Raw genomic sequence first — 26,252 nt, 5'->3', positions numbered from 1 at the left:
TTTGTCAGACCATTCATTTTATAAACCCCTCTCCCATTATTACACCTTCAAAATGGAGATCTTTTCCTGCCCACTGTCACCAAGCTGACACAGGAGTGTTTCTCCAGAACAGAGTTGGGAAAGCCTAAAATAAGAGTTAGTAGCTTTCATATGCTTCATGAGCACATGTGGGTAGAGAATTTTGGGGTTTGGTACTTGGTGGACCTGTGGGTTCATCAGTGTGTTTCATCCACTGACATACACTACAGCCCCACCCTCACCTCTTCCCCTTGTGAGTTTTATCCCCATTTCCTTTTTCTTTTCATTTGAAAGTATTTTATTGGTGCCCCCCTTTTTTTACACCTGTTACTTCTGAATGACTCCTTTCTGCCCTCCCCCCATACCTTCCCTTTAATAAGCACAGCCAAGCAAAACAAATACAACACATTGGCCATCTCTGCAGATGTTTTACACCTTGAGACCATACCCTCTATCACCATCAGTCTTGAGAAACCAAAAGTTATCCAAGTATTTCATAAGTCTTTCATAGCAGCAGAAGGTCTTCCTCCTTTTCTCTTAGTCTCTTGGAGATACTTCTATGTCCTATTCAAGCTATCTATCCGTTATTCCTCATCCTGCTCCTGGACTGGATCCTCTCCCTTTTCAGTCATGGGTCTTCGCCACTCCTCGCACCCAATGCCCCTGGAAGCTTGCACAGCCAGTCCGTTCCCCCCATTCTGCTTCCCACTGTCCTTTGGTTTGTCATTTTAATTCTCCTGAGACCCTGATGGGACCTAAGTCATTTGACATGACTGGGAGATGACTGGTGTTAAAGAAATTCCAGACAAATAAAAATAGATGATGGCGTACCACCCGTGATCATGAAGCACTGTCTCGTACAATCTCAAGAATCAGCTAATATCTCACCTTCAGTCGTCCTAGGGAAAGGGGGGGAAACGGGGAGGAAATAAGCATTTATGTACTGGTGACATAGGGGTCGTTTATTCTCATTTTACAGTTGAGGGAACCGAGGCAGACAGGTGCAGTCCAGACTTCCCGAGAGTCCAACCCCTAGTAAGTGTGTGAGGCTGTGTTTGAACTTCCTGACTCTGGGCCCACCTGGCGTCACCTAGTTGTTAGTGCTCCTTCCTGCACAAAGAAGTCATGTAAAAGCAGGATTCAAGATGGCAGACTCAAGAAACTGGGTAGCCAAGGATCCAGTCCACAAAACTTCACTGACCTAGAAAATGCTCCAAACTGAATCTGGATGGGGAAACCCAGAAAAAGTCACAGTGACTCCTTTGTTCAGCCCAGGTCGGCATGGGGAGACACAGATCTGCTGACATTGGGGACTAGGTGAGGCAAGAGTATGTCTTGGGTGTGCACTCCAGCTCCCAGGGAGAGGCTGTGCACGAGGGCAAGAGGAGGTCCCAGACTCATATTAGGATACCCCCAAACCCATACAGGGCCACAGAGACAGGGACAGGCACCAATTAGCAGCTTTTCTGCCCACTCCCCAGTCTTGGGTCACAGATCCACAGTAGACTGAGAATGGAACTTGCATATGGGGCTGGCATTCCTAGAGAGTGCCCCAAAGTCCAAAAGCCAGGAGTAGCAGTGCTGTGGCTCACACACACCCCAGGTGCAGAAATGGAGTTCAGTGACGGCATCCAGCCCAGTCTGCCTGCAGAAAAATAACAAAGGCAGCAATCTCAGACCAAAGCGGAGCCTGCAGTTGTCAGTCTGGAACAGAATTTCCTAACTGGCTGATGGGGCTGTGTCCAGCTGCATTCTCGTTGCTCTGACTAAAACCCAGGTCAAGGACTTGCAAAATTGGGAGGAGGGGAGTGCAGGCAATCAGACTTTGTCATGGATCAGACCACTTTGGAAGCACTGAAACTGGAAGGTCCTTAGCCTGTATCTGGGATTGTGGAATGACACGACATAGTCCAAGAAAGCAGCAATAGGACCAGCCAACGATTGATTCTGTGAAACAAGAAATATTAAAGTCAAAAGGCTAAAAAAAAATTTAAGAAAATGTAAAGTATCTCATAGCAAAAACAACTGACCTGGAAAACAATGAGAAAAATTAAGAATCACTGGATTATCCAAATGTCATGACTAAAAAAATTTTTAAGAAAAAGAACGTAAATATCCCATTTCAAGAAATCTTAAAACTGTTCAGGTCTCTTAGAATCAGAGGGCAAAGTGGACATAGAATCTGCTGGTCGCCTCCAGCAGAAACCCCAAAATGCAAACTTCTGGGAACATCCTAGCCAAAATTCAGAACTTCCTGGTCAAAGAAAAAATACTGTGTACAGCCAGAAAGTGACTTCAAGAATTGAGGAGCTGCAGTCAGGATCACACAATGATTTAACAGGCGCTACTATAAAGGAGAAGGGAGCTTTGAATATATTCCCAAAGGAAATTTATCTAGCAAAACTGAGTCTAATCCTGCCTTAATGAAATACAGGACTTGCAAGCATTCCTGATGAAAAAACTCAGAACTATTTCATTAAGGTAGTTCAAACACAAGAAGCACAATATGAAAAGGTAAACATGAATGATCATGAACTAAAGCATAAATTACGTATGTTCTGATGTGGGGAGATGATACACATGTCCCCTCTGGTCAGTATCATCATCAGAATTCACAAAAGGGAGTGCAATTAGATGAAGTGAAGGGATGGTCCTTTTAAGGTTTTGATGATCTTAAGAAAAAAGAATGGAAAGAGGAGGAAAAGGAATACACTGGAGGTGGGGGTGGGGAAAGGAAAGGAAGGTTAGGGAAATTTATCTTATATGATTAGGCTGTATAAGTAGACATACATACATACACACATATACATATATTTCAACCTTATTTGCATGTGAACTGGTAAAGGAAGGAAGAACACAGTTTGGTACAGAAATACATTTCATTCAATAGGGAATTGGGGGCAGGGGAGAGGAAGTGGAATTAGAGGAAGGCAGAAAATATTTACAGCTCTTTTGAGGTGGCGAAGAATGGGAATCTGTGGGAAAGTGAACAAGGTATTGTAAATAAATGTAGCAGAATACTCTTGTGTTGTAAGGAATGAAGGGGATGGTTGCAGAGAAACAATGGGGAAAGTTGTATGGTCTGATGCTGAGTGAAATGAATGGAACCGGAAGAATTTATATTCGACAGCAATATGGTAGAGGCAAACAACTTTGAAACAATTAGGAACTCCAATCAGTGAAATGACTAACCATGATTCCAGAGGATTAATGATGAAACATGTTATTCACATCCTAATAGAGAAGCAAAGGACTTACGAGTTCAGAATGAGACAAACAATATTTTTTTGGACATGACCAATGTAGAAATTTGTTTTGATTGACTGTTTTCAACAGGATTTGTTGTTTTTTTTTTAGTTCTCAGGGTAGAGGGATGAGGAGTGGGGAGTGGTGAAGGTGAGAAGGAAGATCTTTGTTGATGGAAAAAAAATTAAGAAGTAATCATGTGTAGATTCATTCACATGTTATGTGACACAGAGAGAACATGAGCTTCTTGAGGACAGAGAATGTCTTTCATATTATTTTTTGTATTCTTGGCAACTAGTACCTTAGTAGACCCCTAAGTGCTTGTTGGATTGAGAATCTTAAACAAAACTAGAGGAGCTACAAATAAGACTAATATTGAGCAACTACTCTAATCAGTTATCCCAAGGTTAATTTCTTCCGCAGAGCTCGTTTCCATTCTTTTGTGAGTTCACCTGCCACATTGATCACAGCATCTCAACAGCTATCTTCAGAAGTCTATATCATTCTTGCAGCCCCTTTGTCTTCTTGTTCAATGATCTTGATGAGTTTATCCTATGATCTTTCAAATTTTATCTGGTTCAACAGTAAATCCACTTAAAAAACCTAAATTTCATTTTTAATTTACAAGCATTTTATTTTCTCTCTTTCCTCTCCCAACTTAAAAAAGAAAAACAGAACCTTATAACAGCATATTGATTGTAGGTAGCTGAAATGCCAACAAAATAATCTTTAGTGCCTGAAAATAGTGAATATTTTTTAGTGGATAGTAGTTGCATTGTTTACATTTATTATTCAAATTAAGCCATATTTTATGAATGAAACAATGCAAACGTCTTTCTGATAGTGACACAAGATCACTAATCCCATTCTAAATTGTGGTACTTGGTGGGTCCACTTCTACTGTCATATATTTAGGTAAAATAGGTTTGGCACAGGTATATTACTAATTTGCATTTTTTTCCCAAAGGAATTGATAGCTGCTGGGTGCTTCACTTTTTCAGCTGCTGCCTGTATCTGGCAACATTTTCTAATATAGTCCATCATAACTGTGTATAATAAGCCTTTAGGGAGAATAAAGCTCTACCTAAATAAGCTCAGCAGTTAGGGTCTTTCTTGATCATTATCTAGGAACCATTTCAAAATTGAATGTGTAGCATTTTGTTTTTTAGTGGTAGAATTTTCTTTTTTTTGCCTTTTGGAGGGCAGTTGGGTTTAAGTAACTTGCCCAAGGTTACACGGCTAGTTTTTTTGTGTGGGTGTTAAGTGTCTGAGGCCAGAACCGGCACTTTACTCACTGCACCACCTAGCTGCCCCTAGTGGTAGAATTTTAAAGCAGAAAATACTATGCTATGAATTTAGAAAAAGCCTTTTGACTTCTATTTAATGCTTTAATGTTTATCCTTATGTTCAGATCTGTATTTTTAGTATGTTTAAGCATGGGTTCTAAAATGTACTCATCTACTCCTGTTCACTTGGCTAGTTTTAAAACATCACTGTAGGGTGATAGAAAGGAAAAGGGACTTAGGATGACTGGCTCTGGTACTTGTTATGTGTGTGACTATGGGAGGATTCTTGAACGTCTCTAGGCCCTTAGTTTCCTTATTTGAGACAGGTAGGTGAAAAGAGTACTTAACTGTTTGACCCTGGGCAAGTCACTTAACCTGATTTAGTTTCATGGATCTGTGAAATCAGACTAATAATTGCCCCTACCTCTCCCATGTCTGTTGTGAGGATTAAATATATATAAAGCAATTTGCAAATCTTAAAGCACTATATAAAAATGCTGGCTGGTATCTGTTATCTAAATGAGGTGATCTAAGCTTTTTCCCTTCAGGTGGTAAATCCTATGAGCCTATATAAGCCAAAGCAAGGGTACTCCATAGATAGATATGTAGGGGTAAAGTTTATGTACAAAGAATATTGAGTGATTTTTCTTAGGTGTCAGTTTTTTTACACTTACTTCTGAACCTCTATAAAAATGAGCTGGAATCACTGACTATCCACCCCTCACGGTGAAGGGAACACAAATGAACTTTTGCAAAATGCTTCTTTAAGAGAATTTCCCAATGTGACCAAGACCGTAACTATGAACTTAGTTATTACCACTCCACAGAGGTAGAGGTCACTCTAAAACCTGAAAAGATTAGGAGTAGATTTTGAACTAAGAATAAAATTAACACCAACAATCCTTCTCACACCAGAACTAGGGGCTAGAATTTCCACTGCAGCAAAGTTCTTAACTCTCTCCAAACATGTAAAATGCTTACATTAACTAATCTGCAAATGTGATTCCAATCAATAAACTCATTTCAATTTTGCAAAGCAGTTTCAGGTACAAATTCTCTAACATCTCAAATATAAGGTCTTGTAAATTTTAAAATTAGTTAGAAAAGAATGGTTTGCTCATTTGTACTAAATTCATGGAGTCTTTTCTTTTCAGGTCTTTTCATTAGTTCATCATAAGCTAACATTCTTTTAGTAATCAATTTTTGTTGGGCATTAGTTCCAGTAATTTCAAACTTTATAGCCTTTTCCCCTTTCAAGTTTTATGAATTTTTAAGTTCACTGTTGGTAGAAATTCAAGATGTTTGCATCATATCACTAAATGCCAGACTTAAAAAATTCCTTGACTGCTGGACAGGGCCAAGATATTTTTAAAAAGACCAAGGTCATCACTGGCATTGGTTTCCTAGCTGAGCATTCCATATTAAGTCCCTTCAAGCCCTTTTAGGACAGCTTGCCAATGTCCCATGCACATGATTTCCCACAACAAGTTTTTTTATTGAGCTCTGGCCAAAATGGGTTCTGTAGGAGGCAGTGCTACTTTCTGTGAGAAACCATTTATTTTCCGGTTTCCCTTGTCTTCAGTTAACTGACCTTATATTTCCATTTGGCCATTTCTTTGAGCCTGGCTATAGCCGATTATTTCTTATTCTTTCCTTGTACTAGTAGACCATTTCCTTGTCATCTGAGCAAACTGTACATTGGACAGTTATAAAATCTTCATGTAACTTGACTAACTGTAGATGTACACATAATGGAAGCACATTGTAAATGGAATTTCAAAGGAGGATTCCTAAAGTTTATGTATTAGCATTCTTAATTCTGGGTTGATTTTGTTTCCACAAATTCAATGCATGAAATTACAAAGCAGCAAATGAAAAATGATGGTGATGTTGAAAGTAAAAAGACTGTATTATTTTACGTTTTTACTATTTTAGTGTTTATGTGCAATTTAAATATGCTTTTATTGTATGCACATTCAGTTATTAGAACATTCCTCTTCCCTTCTACCCTCCCCCTCATTCATCCCAACTTGTTTTTTTGCCTTTAGTGCCCCCCCACCCCATTTTTTGGCACAGAAATACAGTCTTGTCACTGATATTTAAAACACACCCTATGACGTAGTACCATGCTTTGCAAACAGGCACTTAATAAACATTTGCTGAATTAGACATAAAAGACGCAGGGGGCGTGTATTTTCGCAGCTGAGGCTGAATGACTGACTCCATGCATGCTACCTGAACAGTGTGACTAGTCCATAGATAAGCTGCCAAAATAGCTTTTCACTTGAGCAGATTCTGAAACGGTTAAACCTACTGGCTTCTAATGGAACTAGTCACCGAAGACGAATGGAATTGTTTTTCTGCTGCCTAGCAAGTTTAGTCAAAGCACGTAGCTTTGATGTGTGCTGTCCAAGAGCAAATTATCTGGGGAAGGTGTTGAGAGTGGGGGAACATGGGGAAAAGAAGAAAACTTTTACATGGGTAACCACTACATGCCAGGCACTGTGCTAAGCACTTTGTTATTTCATTTGATCCTCCTTTTACAGATGAGGAAACAGAGGCAAACAGAGGCTAAGTAATTTGCCCAGGGTCCCCAGCTAGTATAAGAGTCTTGATTTGAACTTGGGTCTTCCCGACTTCAGGCCCAGTGCTCTATCCATTTCACCATAGTAAAGTATTTAACTAGAAAGAAATGATAGGATGAAACATGCCACGATTTAAAAAAGTATTTTTTGATCACTTATATTTGTAATGCATTAATATCAGGCTGAGTATTAGAAACTAACACTTAAGTTAACCAATAGCTATCTTTCAATTATTCCAGGCTTTTCCACTGATTATAGCAAGTATCTGTGTGATCACTGCCTTTGTTCTAGTCAGATGACTGCACAGATTATACAAAGTATTTGGTAAGTGTTTTAAACGTCTATTCTGGATCACTGAAATCCTCACTGATTTTCTGTTATTCTTGTCACCCAAAACAAGTGTTCCAGGTTAATTTTTAGGCCACTGATGCTTACTTTCAAGGAGTGATTTGCATTCTCATCAAATTTTTCCAGAATATATACATCAGTTGGCAAGTTCTTCCTTCATCTCACCTGAACTCTGGCTTAGCCAGGTAGGCTCTATAAAGCATAGCTTCTGGGGAATCCTTTTACTCCTCCAGGTCTGTTTGGCAGACCCAAGAGACCTGCTCTGTTCCATCTCAGGTGGTCCCTCCACTGCTTGCCTCTGCCCTCTCTTATATTTATTTCAATTGGGGGAATAAGGGTCCCAGGAGAGGAGCCTACTGTACTCTGGGTGATGACTTTTTACAATTAAAGCCCCTCAAAAGACAGTGAATTTCTTACATCTTAACAATCTGAGAAATTTAGAGAAGTACTCATGCTGAGAGTGAGAACTTTGGCTTACGTAATGTACTGTATTCATTGCCATGATGCCTCAATATTATCTGTACCATGAAAATTCACTACCAAATCCAGTCATGCATCAGACCGTTGATTGCAGTGTTTGCAGAATTAGAAAGTAGCTGCTTTTAACAGGGATAACTGTAAAAGTCAACAATTTTAAAATGCGTGTCACCTTTGGAAAGTTCACCTGAGGACCCAACCCAGTTGACTGGCGACTAAGTGTGTGTGCACATTAGCTCAATATATCCCTTGGCTAGGCCTCGATCCCAGACCTTGTATCAGCTCCACACCCCATCAGGCCTTTACTAGGGCTTTCTCACCATCTGCCCTGTGCTTTGTGAGTCCCCCTCCCCTTTTTTCTTACCTCATCCCTTCACTTCTCCAGAACAAAACGTCCTTCTCTAGTTAGCATTCCCTTCTGTGTGTTTTCTTCTCCTATTAGGGTGTCATATCTTTGATCGAAAGGCCTCTCTCTTCTGAAAAGCATTTTCATACCCAGAGCTTAGCATAATGCCTGGTACACAATACATACTTAATTAATGCTTGTTCACATTCACTCAAAGTTTTTAAGGATGGTCTTTATTTACAAAATGATTTCACTCTCCTTTTATAAAAGTTACAAAAAATTATATTTAAAAATAGAAATACCTTAGACTTTTGTATTTCACATTAAAAGCAACTAAAGCTAGCATTCAGATAATTTCTTTTTAGAGTCAAAAAGCCACACTGTTATTGATCACAACTTCTAGTAAAGAAAACTCTGCGCATGGAGGATCACTTCATTTAGGCCAGAGCCTGAAGCAGCAAGATTTTCTCATTAATGCAGAACCTATGGAGTACGACCATCAAATTCTCACCACAGCGGGAAACCTGGCGCTCCATAGCCAGGCGGAAATCTTCTTTTACACCTTTGGTGATACCCCTGGTTACTGTGTGGTGCCTGAAGTTAGCAACAGGAAAACAAAGAGAAAATGGGATTATCATCTGTGCCTGAAACCATATTAATCCTGAAGGATAGAGTCTAATACATAAATCTGCCTTCTTTTAAGAGGAAGCCAGCAAAAGAAAAATAAAAAAATTTCCTTAAACAAAAAAAATACAAAAATAAAATGCTACCCCAAATTTTAAGATAGATGGGAATCTTCAAAAGTTATCTTCGCAATTTTCCCCCTAAAAAAAAAGAGGCACAGGAACGTCTAACTGGTTAAAATTTAGCTTTTTTTTAAAAAAAAAAAAATCCTTGTATCCTGTTGCTACTACTCCTTCTAAACAACTGAGGCTCTCGAGTCCAACAGGGGGAGAGCCTCCCTAACTACACAAGGCCCTCAGTGTCATCTGTGGGAGCTCAATGAACATTAAACCACCAGGTAAAGGAATGGTCCAGACTTAGGTCCATGTTGGAAAAGAAATGACAACTGGCAAAGAGGTCGGAGACTGAACAAAAACTAGGCAAATCAAGCAGGAGTGTGACAGGCTAGGTAATTCAAGGGCATGGCAGCAGGTCTTACAATCTTTCACAAAACTGCCACAGACTTGACACTGGAGAGATCTTGGGGATGGAGATGAAGAGGAAAGTCTGAGGTGCTGTAACATTTTGGGATGCCATCAGAACATACTCAAAAGATCCTTAAAGAAGAAGAGAAAGAATAGAGGAAATCTAATAAAACGAATTCTTACCAATGAACAAAAATAAATGAGCAGGAATCAAGGGCTACGGGGTAAATGGGTCCTACCTTTACTAGTTCACTGATTTGTCAGATTTAAATAAATTCAAATAAGAAACCACCTTTATTCCATTATTATAAAGGTGATATAGAATGGAATGAATCTATGCATTTGCCTAACTAAAAACTAAAACGTGCTTATAAACTATTTCTATTCTATGACGTGAAGTAAAAATAACTTCAGCTATAATAACTGTACAGATGCCACAATCAAAATTCACACTACAGCTGAAGCAGAAAGCTTTAAATTGCTAGCTTCAGGGAAGCAGTTTCATGGTAGGAAGTCTGTGGCACAATTTACATGAGAGCTACGTACTTATCGGTTCCACAGAGAAAACGTGTTGTTCCATTCAAGGTATTTTGAGTTAAGATGGGCAGCTGAATTTGGTTAGGATACAATACTAAGAAGATCAATCAAGGTCAAGGGTTCTATCCCTCTCTGGGTGAGTTAACTCTGCATCAAGAAAAGTTCTGTTCCAGTGCCACAGCCTAACTGCAACCGGGTTTTTAAATGTTACAACTTTGAAAAAATGATTCTAGCTCTGTTAACAAAAGAATGTAGGGGTGCTATGAACAAAACCCAGTCCCACTGCTAGAAAAGTCTCCAAGTAGGTAATGATAAAAGCTAGAGCATTCCATCCTATTCAATACTTTAAGTTAGGAATTTCCTACTCTAAAGAAATTATCCATGGCTAGGAAAAAAAAATGCTGAAATTAAGCCTCCTATGAAGTATCAAATTTAGATTTAGAGAACCTGGATTTGAATCCTCACTCTGCTAATGTCAAGGAAGTACTTTAACCTATGTGGCCTCAATTTCATTATCTTAAAAATAAGGGAGTTAGATCAGATGACCCATAACCTCCCTTACATCTCTGAATCTATGACCTCTATTTAGATAACAGACACACACATACATAAAAAAAAAGAAAAAAAGAAGAAAAAAGAGGAAGACTAAAACAAAAGCGGTATTCTTACCTATACTTAGGGAAGGGGACTTTTTTAAAAAGCTAGCAGCATCTTGGACCAGCCCTTAAACTAGTATGATCTAATAACAGTTCCATACAACCTTCATTTCAGTTTTAATTTGGTGGTGAATATTAAATTGAACACACACACACTGTCAACTTATGGAATAAAATTAAGAAATGTTACAATATTACAACCAGATGGTTTGCTGAGGAATGCAGAAGAAATTAAAAGAAAAGCATGGATGAGGGCACTGGGTAACAGAGAGCTGGAAACCATGGGCAGTACAACATGTGGACGAAACAGCACACTATGAGCAGGTGTGTTTTTTCCCACTTGGTACCTGTCAGCAGTCTGTATGCTGGGCTGTAGTACAGGTATGAATTCCTGCTGCAGTAACCCCATGGGAGGGCTAGAAGGCCTTTAAAAAACAGCAAACAGCAGCATTCAAACACCCACACCGACTCACCCTGTACTGTAAAACACTCCAGAGAAAATACAAGAGAGAGCTGGAAGGAGACCATATGAGTGCTTTTTTTTTTAACTTGCAACAACCACCTTAGTCCAGCTATGTGCTGAAGGGGAAGGAAGGGAAGAAGCCATCATCTACTTTCATTATGCCCACTGATGGCACACTTTCCAGGTCTTACTTAGAATTTGACTTGAACTGAGTCTCAACATAGGCATGGTGTCCAAAGAGAGCAGTGAGGAAAGTGAACATGATGAATTTGTAGTGGGAAGGGAACTATACATTAAAAAAGTTAATTTTTAAATCGCATCCATCCTTACTTTTTCTCATAAAAGTCCAGACATGTGCCCTGACAAATCCTCTCAAATGCAATTATGTCAAAGTGTGTTAGGAGATAATTCAGTGCCAACTGATCACATCATGGCACACGAAGAATTCCATTGCAAATAAAGTATAAATAAACCAATGGTGCCTATTTCACTCTAGTTTGATTCATCTAAAAAAAGTATGGCAGATATTTAATATTAAAAAAAAAACTTCTCTTATTAAACATGTATGAGCAAAACCTTTAAGCCATGAGTTCTTAACTTGGTGTCCATGGACCCCAAGCGATTCTCACTAGCCTGAAACGTAGCATTCCCTTCACTTGTGAATGTAGGTAATTAACATTATCTGAGAAGGGATCCATAGGCTTCACCAGACTGCCAAAAGGGGTTCCTTGACCAAAAAGGTTAAAAACCCTGATCTAAGAATAAAAAAAATCTCTTTCTGGCTCTAGGAACCGTGCCATGTCCCTTTGGTACTTCTCATTTCATCAACTTTCATCCTTTTGGGATATACATCTGTAACAACTCTGACAACCCTACAGCTAGGGGAGGAGTGAACAAAATGTCCAAAGTGGTTAAGAGCATAAAGCTTCCATAAGTGGCATATTATATATGCTCCTTAGTCCATACTGACTACCTTGCAGTTTCTGAATATCCAAGGGGCTGACTATACATTGGATCAATCCATTTGTGGCCTAGATATTTTTGCAATTACCTCTTATCTATTTATTCTTTTTTTTTTTAAACAATCGGGGTTAAGTAACTTGCTCAAGGTTACATGGCCATTTATTTCTGGGTGTGGTGCTGAGTATTGGAGCCCAGATTTGATCCAGGTCATCCCGACACTGGAGCCGGTGCTCCTACTCGCTGAGCTACCTGGCCGCCCCTAAGCAATTGGGGTTAAATAACTTGTTCAAGGCTACATAGCCAGGAGTTTCTGGGTGGGTGCTAAGTGTCTGAGCCTGGGTTTCGATCCCCAGGTCATCCTGACACTGGAGCCAGTGTTCTTACTCGCTGTGCTACCTGGCCGCCCCTTATCTATTTATTCTTAAGGTTGGAGTTTTTCCTTATTTAAAGGACCTGGATGTTTTCTGCAAAGGGTGCTCATATTTCCACATCTTATTTCCCCAATTTTATAGAGAATCAACCTTAAAGATAGGCTACACAGTTTACTGCAGCTTTTTTTTTTTTATTACTATCTTCTCAGTTCTTTTAATCACAGGACCTCAATTAGTTCTACACTTGAAAATGACGATCATGTATCTTAATGTCTTACTACAAAGGGTTCAAGATAGTATAAACAACTTTCCTCTACATCTGGAATAGCTTTTTGAAATAATTTTATAATTCAAAGGAAGTCAGCGTCCATTTTTATTCAGGTGCCTTCCTAGCTCCCCTACTGTCTCACCTGTTTGTCTTTCCACTACTGCAGTTTAAAGCTGGATGTAGATTTTAGAAATACTGTAAGAATTCTACAGAGTATATTAGGCAAATCCTATTAACTTGCCAGAAGTATCAGGCTAGTCCTCCCTAGTCCTGCCTCCAATCCTGATAACTTGCTGTTTAACTGTTTTCAAGAGCAGAAATGAAGGTCCAGCTTGTAGATGAAGTATGGTGTCCTGGCATCAGTAAATTTCTGGGCGTGAATCCCACTTCTGACATGGATTAGCTATGTGACCATTAGCAAGTATCTAATACCTCCTGAGTCTCACTTTCCTTAGCTGTAAAATGGAGATAAAAATAACATGAATCTCACAGGTTTGTGGTGAGGATTAAATATGAAAATGCACATAAAACACTTTATGAATCTTCAAGTACTCGATAAATATCCGCTATCTCGATTATACTAACAGGGTAGGAGCAGCAATCCTTCATTTATCCTCGTGATTCCCTTGTGGATCTATCCTTGTGCCTCGCTTCTCCCTCCTTGCTCAGACAGACAATGTCTGCATCCTAGCACATCTTCCCTGTCATCTCTTGTTCAGCCTGAATATATCATGTGGTGGGGACAACATTCTGGTCAGCTCCTGACTCTTCCTCGCACTGCATCTCCCGGCTCAGGGCGTTTTCTCTGGCTATCGTCCCCCATCCTTGGAATGATTCCTTCCCATCTCTACCTCCTGGAATTCTTGGCTTCTTAAGTTCTCAGTTAAAATCCTATTTTCTATAGGAAGCCTTTTGGGATCCCCTTGAATTCTAGATCCTTCCCTTTGAGATTATATCCAATGTATCTGGTTCACTTCTTGTCTGTAACACAGTTATTTGTGTGGTGTTTCCTCCTATTAGACAGACTGTGAAGTCCTTGGGAGCAGCGACTGTCTTTTGACTTTCTCTGTATCTCTTGTAACATATAAGTAGGCACTTAATAAATGCTTGCTGACTTGATAAGGTTAAAGCAAATAGTTAAAATGAGGTTTGGGGATTCATTTCAGGTCTTTCTTTTCAAAACAATCTATACTTCTGTCCCATTTCTAATGATAATTCAACACTGTCTATATAAAGGAATTGTCTGTATAAATATTTGCTATTAACTAAACAAAGTCTGATTCTGCTAAATGACATCTTGACATCTATTTGTGTGTGGAGCATCATAATCTGGAAAGGAAACCACAATGAAAAACCACACTAGTGGTCTCCTTTCTCCCAAATCAAAACAACAGTCTTTATTTGTAAACATTTGTCATTGGGAGATGCTCTTCTGTGACTAAGAGGATCAGAATAAAAAAGTAATTGCAATGTCTATTTTACAATCTAAAAAAAACACGGGGAAAACATACGCCTCATTTAATTCTTACTAATTCTTTGTATCTTCAGCATGTTTCTTTGCAAAGCTCTACTTCTCTCCTATGGTCCCTAATAAGTGTGGAAAAGGGAAGGAAGGCACAGATGGTGCTGGAAAGTTTGCCATCTTCTGAATTACTCAGCAGGCTTAGGGTACCAGAAACAACAATGCTTTTCCACTCTCAATCTCTCAGAAATTAAGAATAGGAATCTAAGGGCAGAGGGGGTCCAGAGGGAAAGGGAAAATAAAGAGGGGAAGAGTCTTGTCCTTCTGTTAACTGGGAACCCATTTATTCCACAGTGGAGAGGAAAAGAATCTTGACCAGAGCCAGGGATTTAATCCTTTTCAATCTGTATTAACTGAGGACTCATTTTCTTGAGGTGACCATAATACTGACCTTTGGGAAAAATGAAAACAAAAAATAGCGGAGAATGCAGAGTACATGATTAGTCAAACTAAAATTAGTACTGAGTTGCAGACAGAGGAATGATCCTAAGGGTCACTGACTTGGTTATAGCATGTGGGGAAAAAAAAAGACTCACACCTCCTGGTGGTGGTTCCTCTTCATATCAACAAATATTTTATTAATTGAAGAGAATAAATTTCTAATAAGATTTTATTTTCTGCAGGAGGTACTAGGTTGAACTATTTATTCTGTGCTACATTAGAGCTAAGAGTTCTTACTTAGCTCAGTGCCTGGCACACAGTAGGAGCTTAATAAATTCTAGTTTATTGAGTAAAACTTTCAATTCAAGTGCAATCTGTATATATAACACAGCTGCTATTCTTTGGGAGTTTTTGCCTCTTGCAAAGAGGAGCAATTTTTTTTCCCATTTAAAAAAAACGAAATGTTCCATTGGCCAAAAAGGAACTGAGGTGTGAATGGTGCTGGTGGAAGGAAGAGTCAAAAGATCTGGTTTCAGTCCCAGCCTCTCTCCTTATTACCTGTCTGTGACCTTGAACAAGTCTCTTTTTCTCATGGGCCATTTGTGAAACAAGGAGAGACTAGATGACCTCTAAGGATCCTTCCAGCTCAAAAGGTCTGTAATTCTATTGATTAATTCTGTAAATTTAAGAAAGGAAAAATAAAAGAAACTACAAACAAGAATTTTGCATAGTGAAAGCTCTCTCAAAAAGGACAGAAGCAATACCATTAAAATAGTGAGTATCATTTTAGAAATATGGAGAAGGTTACTGTGAAAGCTTAAACCTTTCAAAATATCTCCCAAACCTAATTCTGTTCATAGAAGCTGAGACTCAGGCCTGGACTTCTATCTTTTTGAAAGATATAAGAAATATATTATTATAAACATATTTCCCACAAATATACACACACAAAAAATTCAAGCAAACAACCAAAAGCAGCTATTTGTTACATAAAACCTTACAGCAAGAAACAGTTAAATTTTAAAATGGCATTAACATCACTTACTTGATTAGCATTCCTTGGTTGGGCAATAATTCCAAATGGATTTTCCCACCTTCCTGGGTCCTTAAATAGGCAAATTCCTCCAGCATGTCTATATCTGTAGGCTGTTCAGGATTCACCACCAAACTTTGCATATGATACAAACAGTAATAAATTACCTCTCTAAGTAGCTAATGAACAAAGAAATACTGTGCCTTTGAGCTAGAAGTGTCAAGGCCAATGGAATAACCTATTTCTGTATATGTAATAATTAAACAGCTTATCTGCTCTATCTATTTAGTAGTAGACTAACCTTTTCCACTGTCCTAAAACCTCTCAAACAGAAGAATTTGCCTCCTACATTACTGAAGAAAGGCTGTTTCATGTATCTTCTTCCCTCAACTCAAATCTAAAAGATCATTTATTCTCTTAACCTTTATCCCAGACTCTGAAGAGGTAGTGATTGTCATGCTACCTACCTCCTGACACAGAAGTGATAGATTCAGGGTGCATGATTAAGCATACATTTTTCTGGATATGGCCAATGAAGAAATCTGTTAGGCTAGACTATGCATATTTGTTACAAGGTTCTTTCTTGCCTCCCATGGGGAGGGGGTACATTGGAAGGAGAGAGAAAATTGATTTGTTATTGAAAAAATTAAAACAATTTAAAAAAAGATGTAGTGCTTTTTTACCAAGTCCATCCCTTCCACTTCCCTTTGGCAGTCTGCACCATCAATTATTCTCTTTTTCTATCATCTTCTCTTTATCCATGGACTACATCTCTACCACCTAAAACTATGCAGGTTTCTCCTACTCTTAAAAAATTTTTCACTTGACCCTTGAAGTTGGAGCCAGGTTGTACAGGGCTTTGAAAGCTAAACAGAGGAATTTAAATTTGATCCTAGATGCAACAGGAAGCCAATGATGTTAAGCAGGGAAGTGCTAAGGTCAGATCTATGTTTAAACAAAAATTACTGTGGCAGCAGTGTATAGGATGGACTGGAGTGGGGAGAAACTTGAGAGGCAGGGAGAACAGTTAACAGGATATTGCAATAGAATAAGTAAGAGGTGATAAGGACCTGAACTAAGGTGGAAGCTATGTAAGTGGAAGGAAAGGGTCTGATTTGAGAGATACTGTAGACTTAGAAATGGCTAGATCTGGCAACTGTTTGAATTCATGAGGAAAGAAGAACTGAGGATAATGTTGAAATTATGATCTTGGGAGACTATAAAAATGGATAATAGAAATTTGGAAGAGGTGAGGGCTGAGGGGGAAGCTTTCTACGTATTTAGTTTTAGATATGTCTGGGACCTGGTTTGAAATGTCTGATAGGCAGCTGATAATGTGAAACTCAAGCTCAGGGGAGAGACGTATAGATATGAGTCATTTGCATAGAGATGATGATTAAACCAATTGGAACTGATGAAATTACTAAGAGGAAGAAGAAGGTCTGAGCAAAACTTTGGGAAGCAGACTTAATTAAGCGGTGTGATCTGAACTTTGAGCCAGCAAAGGAGACTAAGAAGGCATCTTTAACAGGTAAGAGAATTAGGAAAGTCACAAAAATCAATAGAGGAAAGAGTAACCTGGAAGATGGTGCTTAACAGCATTTAATGCTGTAAGCAGATAGATCAACCGAAGAAAGAACATCACATTTGGCAATTAAGGGATCACTAGTAGCTTCGGAGAAAGTATATCCAGTCCAGTGCCTAGCACACAGTAGAAGCTTAGTAAATGTTTGTTGCTTGAATGAACTTCAATTTTTAAAAAGCTCACAAATAACAATGAACATGCAAAAAACACAATAGCTGTTAAAAGAAAGGAATGATGAGCAGCTTAATGGCATCTTTTAGAGGATGGATACTCCATGACAGGAATGGGTCCCACAGGGCAAAAGCAGTTAATTACATTCCAAGGGGTAGCCAATATCCCAGCAAATGACAAAACCGGCATACTGCAGCTAGCTGCAAGAAAGAGAGCCACTCCTTGATTAGGGCAGTTCCTGTAAAGAGAATGGGCTGGCTGTAGTGCATGGACTCACAGACGGCACATCTCAGCATGCGAGTGAAGAGCACTGATGCTTCTTATTAAAAGATGACCTTTGGATCACTGCGCTGCCATCCTTTACTCCTTCTTTCACATCCCATACTTTCTTGCTTTTGTGCACACTGTTCTTTAAGCCTTTAATGCTTTCCTTTTTATCTCTACTTGTTAAGTTCCTATGCATCCTTTAAAGCCCAGCTCACCTGCCACTTCTTCCATGTAATGTACCCTTTTCCAATGCCCCATAAATAATCCTTCCTTTCTTAATCATCTAACACCTCTTTTATGCAATGATCACATTCTGTTTTGTATTACTGTTACATTTATGTGTCATTTTCTATACTGGACAATAAACTCTATGAGAGCAGGAACCATGGTTTTATTTATCTTTACATCTTCCCTAGTATTCAACTGGCTGTACTCTCAAGAACAGATTTCAAACTAGAAAACTGCCAGTGCTGCCTGAACCAGATTAAAATGTAACTGAGAAATTTTAACAAAATTTGTGTTAATTTGTGATTTTTCTAAGTCAATATGTGGCCTAATCCCAATATGTAGGATCAGTTTCTATTTGAATTTGACTCCATTGCTCTAGAGCAGCTTAAGAAAAGTTGAAGATAAGGCAGTCTTTTTCAAATCTTTGTCCTATTTTCTCTATTCTTCTTTAGTGATGATTTTCCAAAAAGAATTGATGAAAATATGAGGTATAAAACAAATTATTAAAAATTCAGTGCTAAATAAAACATACAATGCAAAAGTCATGCTTGAAAAAGAACCTGAAAATTGGCAGAGCAGGTTTTTTAATATGAAAAAAGGATACTTGTAACATAGTTGAAAAAATTCTCATACTGAAAGTTGCCTTGCTGACAAATTTTATTGACAGCTTTTAAAAACAGGTTCTCTCCACGTGGCCACTCTTGCTGAAGCAACACGATTACATGACCCAACGCCATATCATCCCTGTTATCTGTGAAAGCTCTTAACTGTAAGACAAGGATTTATACCAAAGTGAAAAAAGAAAAAAAAGTGTATGAAAAGTCACTTTAAAAAAAATGCCACCATAATATACCCCTATTTCATACTATAGGTAGTGCAGGGTATCTGAGAACAAAGCAGTACACTCCTGCTTATCATACACGTTGAACAAAACCCACTCCTTACATTGTGCTTTGGGGCCATAAACACTCTAACTTTCTGTTCCCACAGAAAAATTCTCTCGAGGGCTTTTCACCAGGATGTTAAAGTGGAGGCTCTGTCTTGTTATACAAGGTCTCCAAAGATCGTGAAAGGGAGAAGAATCTGTACAATCCACTAGAAACTACAACCTATTCTAAAACAAATAGCACAGTCTTACTCAATAATAATCAGTCTATTTCAGCTAAGAAAAAAAAGAACTAAAAATATGACATATGTTATTTCATCTCTAGCTCACCATATAAATTTATTGTAGGTCTAGTACAGAGCCATGATCAACTGATGGTAGCCCATACATGCTTTCTAAAACAAAAAAATCTACCTTTATATTGTATAAATGTTTAGAAACTAAGCAGGAAGTTTCTGCTAAGAAGTCAGTTTGTCAATCAATAAACAATAAGCACCTATTAAATTCCAGGCTCTGTGCTAAGGGCTTGTGACACAAAATGAGGCAAAAGACAGTCACTGCCTTCACGAACTTCACAATCTAGTGGAAAGAGATTCTATCTCTCAATCTAAAGAAGCAGGAAATTATAATCTGAATGTCTGAGCTGGAAGGCGCTTAATGGTATCCCGTCCAGCCCCCTTCTCACCAAGATAAGGAAAATGTGTCCTTAGAAGTAAAGTGATTAGCTCAAACTGAGAAAGTATCACTGGCAGCAGAACTGAAACTTAACTCTATGACTCCCAACCAGCCTAAGAATGGCAGCAGGCCCTCCCTCCATGAGGCTGCTCCTCCAAATTGGAGCATTTACTATATATATGTCACCATTGATGACCATCATCTCATGTGACTGGAGCATTAAATTATTATTATTGTCATTATTTGCTTTTAGGAGGGGGGGAAGGCAGGGTAATTGAGGTTAAGTGACTTGCCCAAGGTCACAAGGTTAGTAAGTGTTAACTGTCTGAGGACACATTTGAACTCAGGTCCTCCTGACTCCAGGGCTGATGGTCTATTCACCATGCCATCTAGCTGCTCCGCATTAAATCAGTATTAAACTGGGGCTGGCTAGGTGGCGCAGTGAGTAGAGTGCTGGCCCCAGAGTCAGGAGGACCTGAGTTCAGGTCCGGCTTCAGAAACTTCACACAGACACAGACACACACACACACACACACACACACACACACACACACACACACCTAGCCGTGTGACCTTGGGCTAGTTACTTAACCCCAAATGTCCTCCAAAAAAAAAATTATTAACCTGGTAATTCCCACTAGTACTTGAAGCCCTTGAAAGCTCTGGGCTGGAGACTTTGCTCTAGAGCCAGCTTTGCCATCAAACTGCTATTGAGAAAGTAATAGAAATTCTGGCCCTGTTATTCACTACTTAGGCTGAGTCACTTATTCCTGCTAGGTCTGTTCCCTCTTACTTTAGAGATGAAGGATTCGGAATAGATGATCACTAAGGTTTCTAAGAGATATAGCACTCAGGGATCTAAGCAAATAACACTGGGAAGGGACGCCCCCTCCCTGGTCCCAGTGAATTATTAAGTGAAAAGCTCATCACTTATTTCTAAATTTTAACATTTTAAAAGTAACATGCAAAGATGGAGACATTTTTTGGACATGACCAATGTAATTTGTTTTGCTTGACTGTACATATTGGTAACACGGGTTTTGTTTTTTTTGTTTTCTCAATAGGGAAGTGGAAAGTGGGAAAGAGAGAATGGAAACCTGAAAATTTAAAAAAACTTTATTTTAAAAAATATATTAATATGCACACAAAAGTTTCTTTGGAAGAAAATTATTTCTTCCTTACAGAAAGGTTCTTCTTTGCACATAACTGAATAAAATATACATGTAATTAAATGTCATAGAATGTATTTGTTCTACTGACTTAAAAAATAATTAAAATTAAAAAAAAATTATAAAGTATTTTAGATTAAGAAAGAATTCCAATGAATATCTTTAGGCTTACCTTAAAACAGGCTAACATTAAATGGAGACAATATGGCATAATAGCCTTATTAGTACAAGGCAGAAGTTTCAAATCTGATCCTTAAAAAAAAAACATGTTAGCTTAAACAAAGGCAACTTTACAGATGCAAATATTTAAGATATTAAAGTTATTATTAAAGATATTAAGTAATAAAGATGAGAGAAGTCACAATTTTAAGGACAAACAGCTCTTGACTATCTATGATAATAGAAGACTGATAATTGACTTCAGGCACAATTCAAAAGGCAATCTTAGTCCCATCTAAGCCTTTTAATAGGGGTATAGTTCTAAATTAAAAAAAAATTATTTATTTTCTTTTCTCCCCAATCTCAAATTCTACTGGAATTGCTAATGAGCTAGTTACATGGCATGCCAAAGAAGGAAGGATGAAGCAACAATAAAAAATGTTTGTCTAAGAGATGGTTATGTTTTTACATCCATATTATATCCAGCAGTATATCTCAATGTAAATAACATATTCAAGTACTTTTAGAACACACTTTTTTTTGGTAGGGCTTTAAAAAAAAATTTTTTTTATTGATACTTTATGTTTCTTACATTACCATAATATCTCATGTATATAACCTTGCCCCACCTCCTTTCAGAAAGCCATGTCATAAGACAAATAATATTTTTTAGAGAGGAAAAAAAAGTACAACTGATCAATATATTGAAAAAGTCTGAGAACATGCACAATGTGTGACATCTGTGGATCTCCCACCTCCACAATGAGTTAAGGTTAGGGATGTGTTCTCACATCTCTTTGAGTGCCACTTCGTCTGTATAATTTTGTTACATTTACTTCTGAATTTCTGGTGTGCCACTGTTCTTTCCATTTACCCTCTTGTAGTTACTGGCTCTGCTTACTTTCATGTGCATCAGTTCTTCTAGATCTTTCCATGCTTCTCAGTATTTATCCACATCATTTCTTACAGCACAAGAATATATTCCATTATTTTCTTGTACTACAATTTGTTTAGCCATTCCCCAACTGATGGGCATCTACTCTGTCTCCAGTACACAAAAAGTGCTACTATAAATATTTTGGAGTATATGGGTACTTTCCCCCCCTTTAAATCATGGTTTCCCTGGGGTATAAGCCCAGTAATGGAATCTTAAGCTTAAAGAGTATGGACATTTTATTCACTTTATTTGCATAATTTCAAACTGCTTTCCAAAATGATTTTTTCATAGCTCTATCAGCAATATTTTTCCACAACCCCTCCAATACTGACTATTGCTACTTTTGTCATTTTTGCCAATTTGCAGAGTGTGAGGTAAAACCTTAGGGATGGTTTCTGATTTGCATTTCTTATTATCAGTGACTTGGCACATTCTTTCTTATGGCTGAAACTACTTTGCAATTCTTCTTTTGAGAACTGTTTATTCATATCCTTTGACCACTTATCTACTAGGGAATCACTATTAGTCTTATATATGGATATCTATAAATTGTTTATATATGTTGTATATCAAACTCTCATCAGAGAAAGCTGATACAAATATTATTTTTCATTTTGACCCCTTCCCTTCTTATCCTCGATGCATTGTGTCTATGCAGCTTTTCAGTTCAAGTTCCTTCTTCTGCTGTAAACACTGTATTATGTTCCTTCCATTACGTTCTTTTAAGTAGGTCACATTTTCAGTGGCTTGCTTTTCCTGACTCCTGATCCCTTCTTCTTGTCCGATATCCCTTTCCCTCTAGGGTTTTATTAGTTCCCTTTTCCCTCCGGATCTTGTGGATATTTCCCCTCCCTCTGTTTTTGGCCTCCCAGTAGACTTCCGCTCCTCCACTGCAGCTGGTCCTGTCTTAGATTTGTGCCTCTGTCCAAAAAAGGCTTTTCCCTTGCTCTTTTCACTATCTATCTTCTCTTTCTGTTTACTCCAGACTCTCATTCTCTGACTCACGAACAATATAATTATTTGGTTTTTCTTGTTCACACAATCAAAATGTCCAAGATATCTATTCTAGGTTCTCCCCTCTGTATGTTTTCTGCCACTGCTTATAGGGATCGTCCCATAGATTCCTCTTTTCCATTGTGCTTCATTCTCAGAACAACACCAATTATTGCAGGTATCAGAGAGGATACGGACTCATGGTAGAGTCCAGTCCCCACCACGGATGTATACCTTCTCATATTGGCCCTTTTTTTCTATATTTGCTTAGAAACCTTCTCCCTGTGTCCATGCTCTCCCACTCCTCCAGGTGCCAGTTCCTCCAGGGGATCCAACTCCCCCACTATCAGGACAAGTAGGCTTTTCCAACACCAAATTCCCCAGGTCTGATTTACTGTAAGGGCTTCATCTCCCTTCGCTGAGCATCTTTCTCTTTTTTAAAATAGTATTTTATTTTTTTCCACTTATGTGTAAAGGCAATTTTTAACATTCATGTTAAAGAATGTGATATAGATTATATATGTACAATCATATAAAACCTATTTCCATATTAGTCATGTTGTGAAAGAAGAAATAGTATGCAAAGCAATTACAGCTTGCAAAAGGAAAAAGCCATGAAAAGAATAAAGTAAAAATAATATACTTCTATCTGCATTCAGACTCAATAGCTCTTTCTCTGGATGTGGATATCATGAGTCTTTTGGAATTGTCTTGGTTTATTGTATTGCTGAGAAGAGTTAAGTCTATCAAAACTGATCCTCCCACAACGTTACTGTTATTGTATATAATGTTCTCCTGGTTCTGCTCACTTCACTCAGCATCAGTTCATGTAAGTCTTTCCAGGTTTTTCTGAAACCTGCTTGCTCACAATTTCTTATAGCACAATAGTATTCCAAAACATGTATATACCACAACTTGTTCAGCCATTCTCCAACTGATGGGCATTCCCTCATTCCAATTCTTTGCCATCACAAAAAGAACTGCCACAAATATTTTTGTATTTTTTTCTCCTTTTTATGATCTCTTTGGGATAAAGATCAACTTGTGGTATTGCCAGATCAAGGGTATGCACAATTTCATAATCCTTTGGCTAAAGTTGAAGTTGCTCTCTAGAATGGTTGGATAGGTTCACAGCTCCACCACAGTGCATTAGTGACTGACCATCTCAGCTCACTGATAGGAGCTTCCTCCTATTAGTAGAACTTCCTCCAAAGTAAGGTTTCCTTCCTTTCCCACCTTTCCAATTTTTCCCCCTTCCTCTTCATCTAGTCCTTTGTAAGTTGTTTTCTTTCTGAGACCACAGCAGCCATCTTTCCTTCATTGCTAGCCCCCAAATTGGGCCTGGCACATCATTCAGTCCTCTCTATCCCCCTGTTCTCCTCATCCCCTTTATGTGCCCTTCCATGTTGAAATGTAGTTCCACAAAAAAAGCACTGATTCTCCTGTAGGAAGGGTGTCGATAGGTTCTCTCCACAATATTCCCTGTTCACTGTTACTTCTACCAGATTTCTTTCCAACTCTTCTTTAACCCACATATAGACTTTTTAGATGATTTTTTTTGGTCTAAGTGGCATAATAGATTGAATATCAGATATGTAAGCAGAAGAAATGAATTCAAATCTAGCCTCTGATACTAGTATAATAGCAAGCAAAGAAGTAGTTAACACCTTGTTTCAATTCATGATTATATCAAGTATTAAGATCCAGAACTTGTGAATCCTAGAACTTGTGGACTCCTGTTGCTGTTGCAACAGGAAAGGGAGGAGCTAATGACCATATATAAGGAGAAGCTCAGGCTGGAGAAAACAGAATTGAGAAGATAAATTGTGGTGGCAGAACAGAGAAGAGAAAACTGAGAACTGAGCAGAACTGAGAACAGAGAACTAAGAACTGAGAATTGAGCAGAACTGAGAAGAAAACTCTTGTGGTGGCAGAGTCAAGAAGGAGAAAACTTCTGGTATCCTGGCACTCTATATTTGTCTGTTCTGTCTGTGTTGATGTTTCTTTGTGATATTGTGTACAGAAGCCCTGGGACCTTACTAGAAGCCCTGAAAGAGGATTTTCTGGTTGTCTGTTTACAGAAGTCCTGGAGGAGAGATTCAGAGCTCCTGAGACTGTACTGATGATTTGTGTTGAGTTCTCAGACCTTGTTGGCGGGTATGTGTTGATTTCTATGTTTATGGTTTGTGTTGACCTCTTGGACCTTGTCTGTGGGTCCCTGCTGATTTCACAGGCAGAGAGTAAAGTGATGATGGTGCCATTAATATGTATAAATGTTGTTTTGGCTCTGCTAAGTTTTGTCTTCCCAGAAACAGAAACTGTGAAGGACTGGAGGTGGACTGGACACTGTGAACTTCAATACAGAATAGGAACTGGACAAGGAACTGGATGAAGAACTGGACAAGGAACTGGGAGCTGCCTGCCTTTGAACCCAGGTGACAGTTGTGTAGATTTGGGCAGGAGCTGGGACCATGGAAGAGGAACCATGGAAGCTGAGAGCCAGCCTTGAGTCAAGATGAAAAGATGTGGATGCTAACTGAGAAGATTATGATTTACTGTGTCCTAGGGGTGGAGAACTTTGACTTTTGTACTCTGTGTCCATTAAGGAGACAAGCCTCCTTAAGGATGACTGAATTAAGGACTTACTAAATGAATGTACTTTGTTTAAAACTATGTGGCCATTTTAGTGATAAGTTGTTATGTCATAACACTGTGAATGCTGTACTTTGATTTCTGTGAATGTTTGCTGAATTTACTCCTGAATAAATAGAAAGTTTACTATACTATGTAATCAGAACCTTGAAGCTGTTCACAGCAGCAGTCCTCTGGAAAGCTGCTCATTCCTGGCTTTACAACTAGTCGTGTGACCCTGCGAAAGTCACCCAACTGTTTGACTCAGCTTCCTCATCTGTAAAATGCGAAATAATACTAATGATAACACCTACCTCCCAGGGTTATTGTGAAGATAAAATGAGATAGTATTTGTAAAGTGCTTTGCAATTATTATGTCAGTTATTATTAATAGCATAGTAGCCACCAGGGGAAGCATAATATGGATTAGCTGTAAACCTAGCTATCAGGGCCCTTGGACTTCAGGGGAAAAAACTTAACAATCACAATCATTTAGTAGGCATTAGAAATATGTATACGGTATGGAAGGTCACTGGCATAAGGATTACATGTGTAAAATAGTATTCCAAATACCATCATTATTATTGTGTTCAAAGGCATCACAAACTTTAAGAATTGTGCATTTTTTGGAGGTAGGATTTATGATTTCATTGGTAGGAATTCCTGATGAGGAAATTTCTTTCTCCCAGAATGGAGCTGTCAATGCAGAATGGCAACATGGCTGCAATTTGTAATCTTAGAGAGTTGCCTCAAACACTGAGAAATCAAGTGACCCGATGATGGTCACACAGCTAGTAAATGTCAAAGGTGGGATTTGAAGGCAAATCTTTCTGACACTAAGAATGGTCCTTTATCCACCATGCAACACTGCTTCTCTCTTATCAGACAGAATCCAGAAAACTT

At 38.5% G+C, this 26,252-nt stretch overlaps 1 protein-coding gene across 8 annotated transcripts in view; it reads right to left on the bottom strand.

The window, feature by feature from the left end:
- Positions 1 to 8,517: 8,517 nt before the first annotated feature.
- INTS10 (integrator complex subunit 10) overlaps positions 8,518 to 26,252 on the bottom strand; it is a 45,562-nt gene continuing 27,827 nt past the window's right edge. For all 8 annotated transcript variants that reach the window (XM_069075781.1, XM_069075782.1, XM_069075783.1 and 5 more), the window contains 4 exons: positions 20,802 to 20,881; positions 18,504 to 18,666; positions 15,661 to 15,754; positions 8,518 to 8,900 (listed from right to left, as the gene is read on the bottom strand). In XM_069075781.1, the coding sequence (XP_068931882.1) occupies positions 8,744 to 8,900; positions 15,661 to 15,754; positions 18,504 to 18,666; positions 20,802 to 20,881 (494 nt within the window). In that variant the 3' untranslated portion in view covers positions 8,518 to 8,743. The remainder of the gene's footprint in view (positions 8,901 to 15,660; positions 15,755 to 18,503; positions 18,667 to 20,801; positions 20,882 to 26,252) is intronic.

Source organism: Petaurus breviceps, unplaced genomic scaffold (genome assembly GCF_028583685.1).
Source record: "Petaurus breviceps papuanus isolate PSGF00001 unplaced genomic scaffold, PetGlider_PUasm1.0 90919, whole genome shotgun sequence".
Lineage (NCBI taxonomy): Eukaryota > Metazoa > Chordata > Mammalia > Diprotodontia > Petauridae > Petaurus > Petaurus breviceps.
The sequence above is the reverse complement of the archived record's forward strand: the minus strand, read 5'-3'. Positions and strand labels throughout refer to the sequence as shown.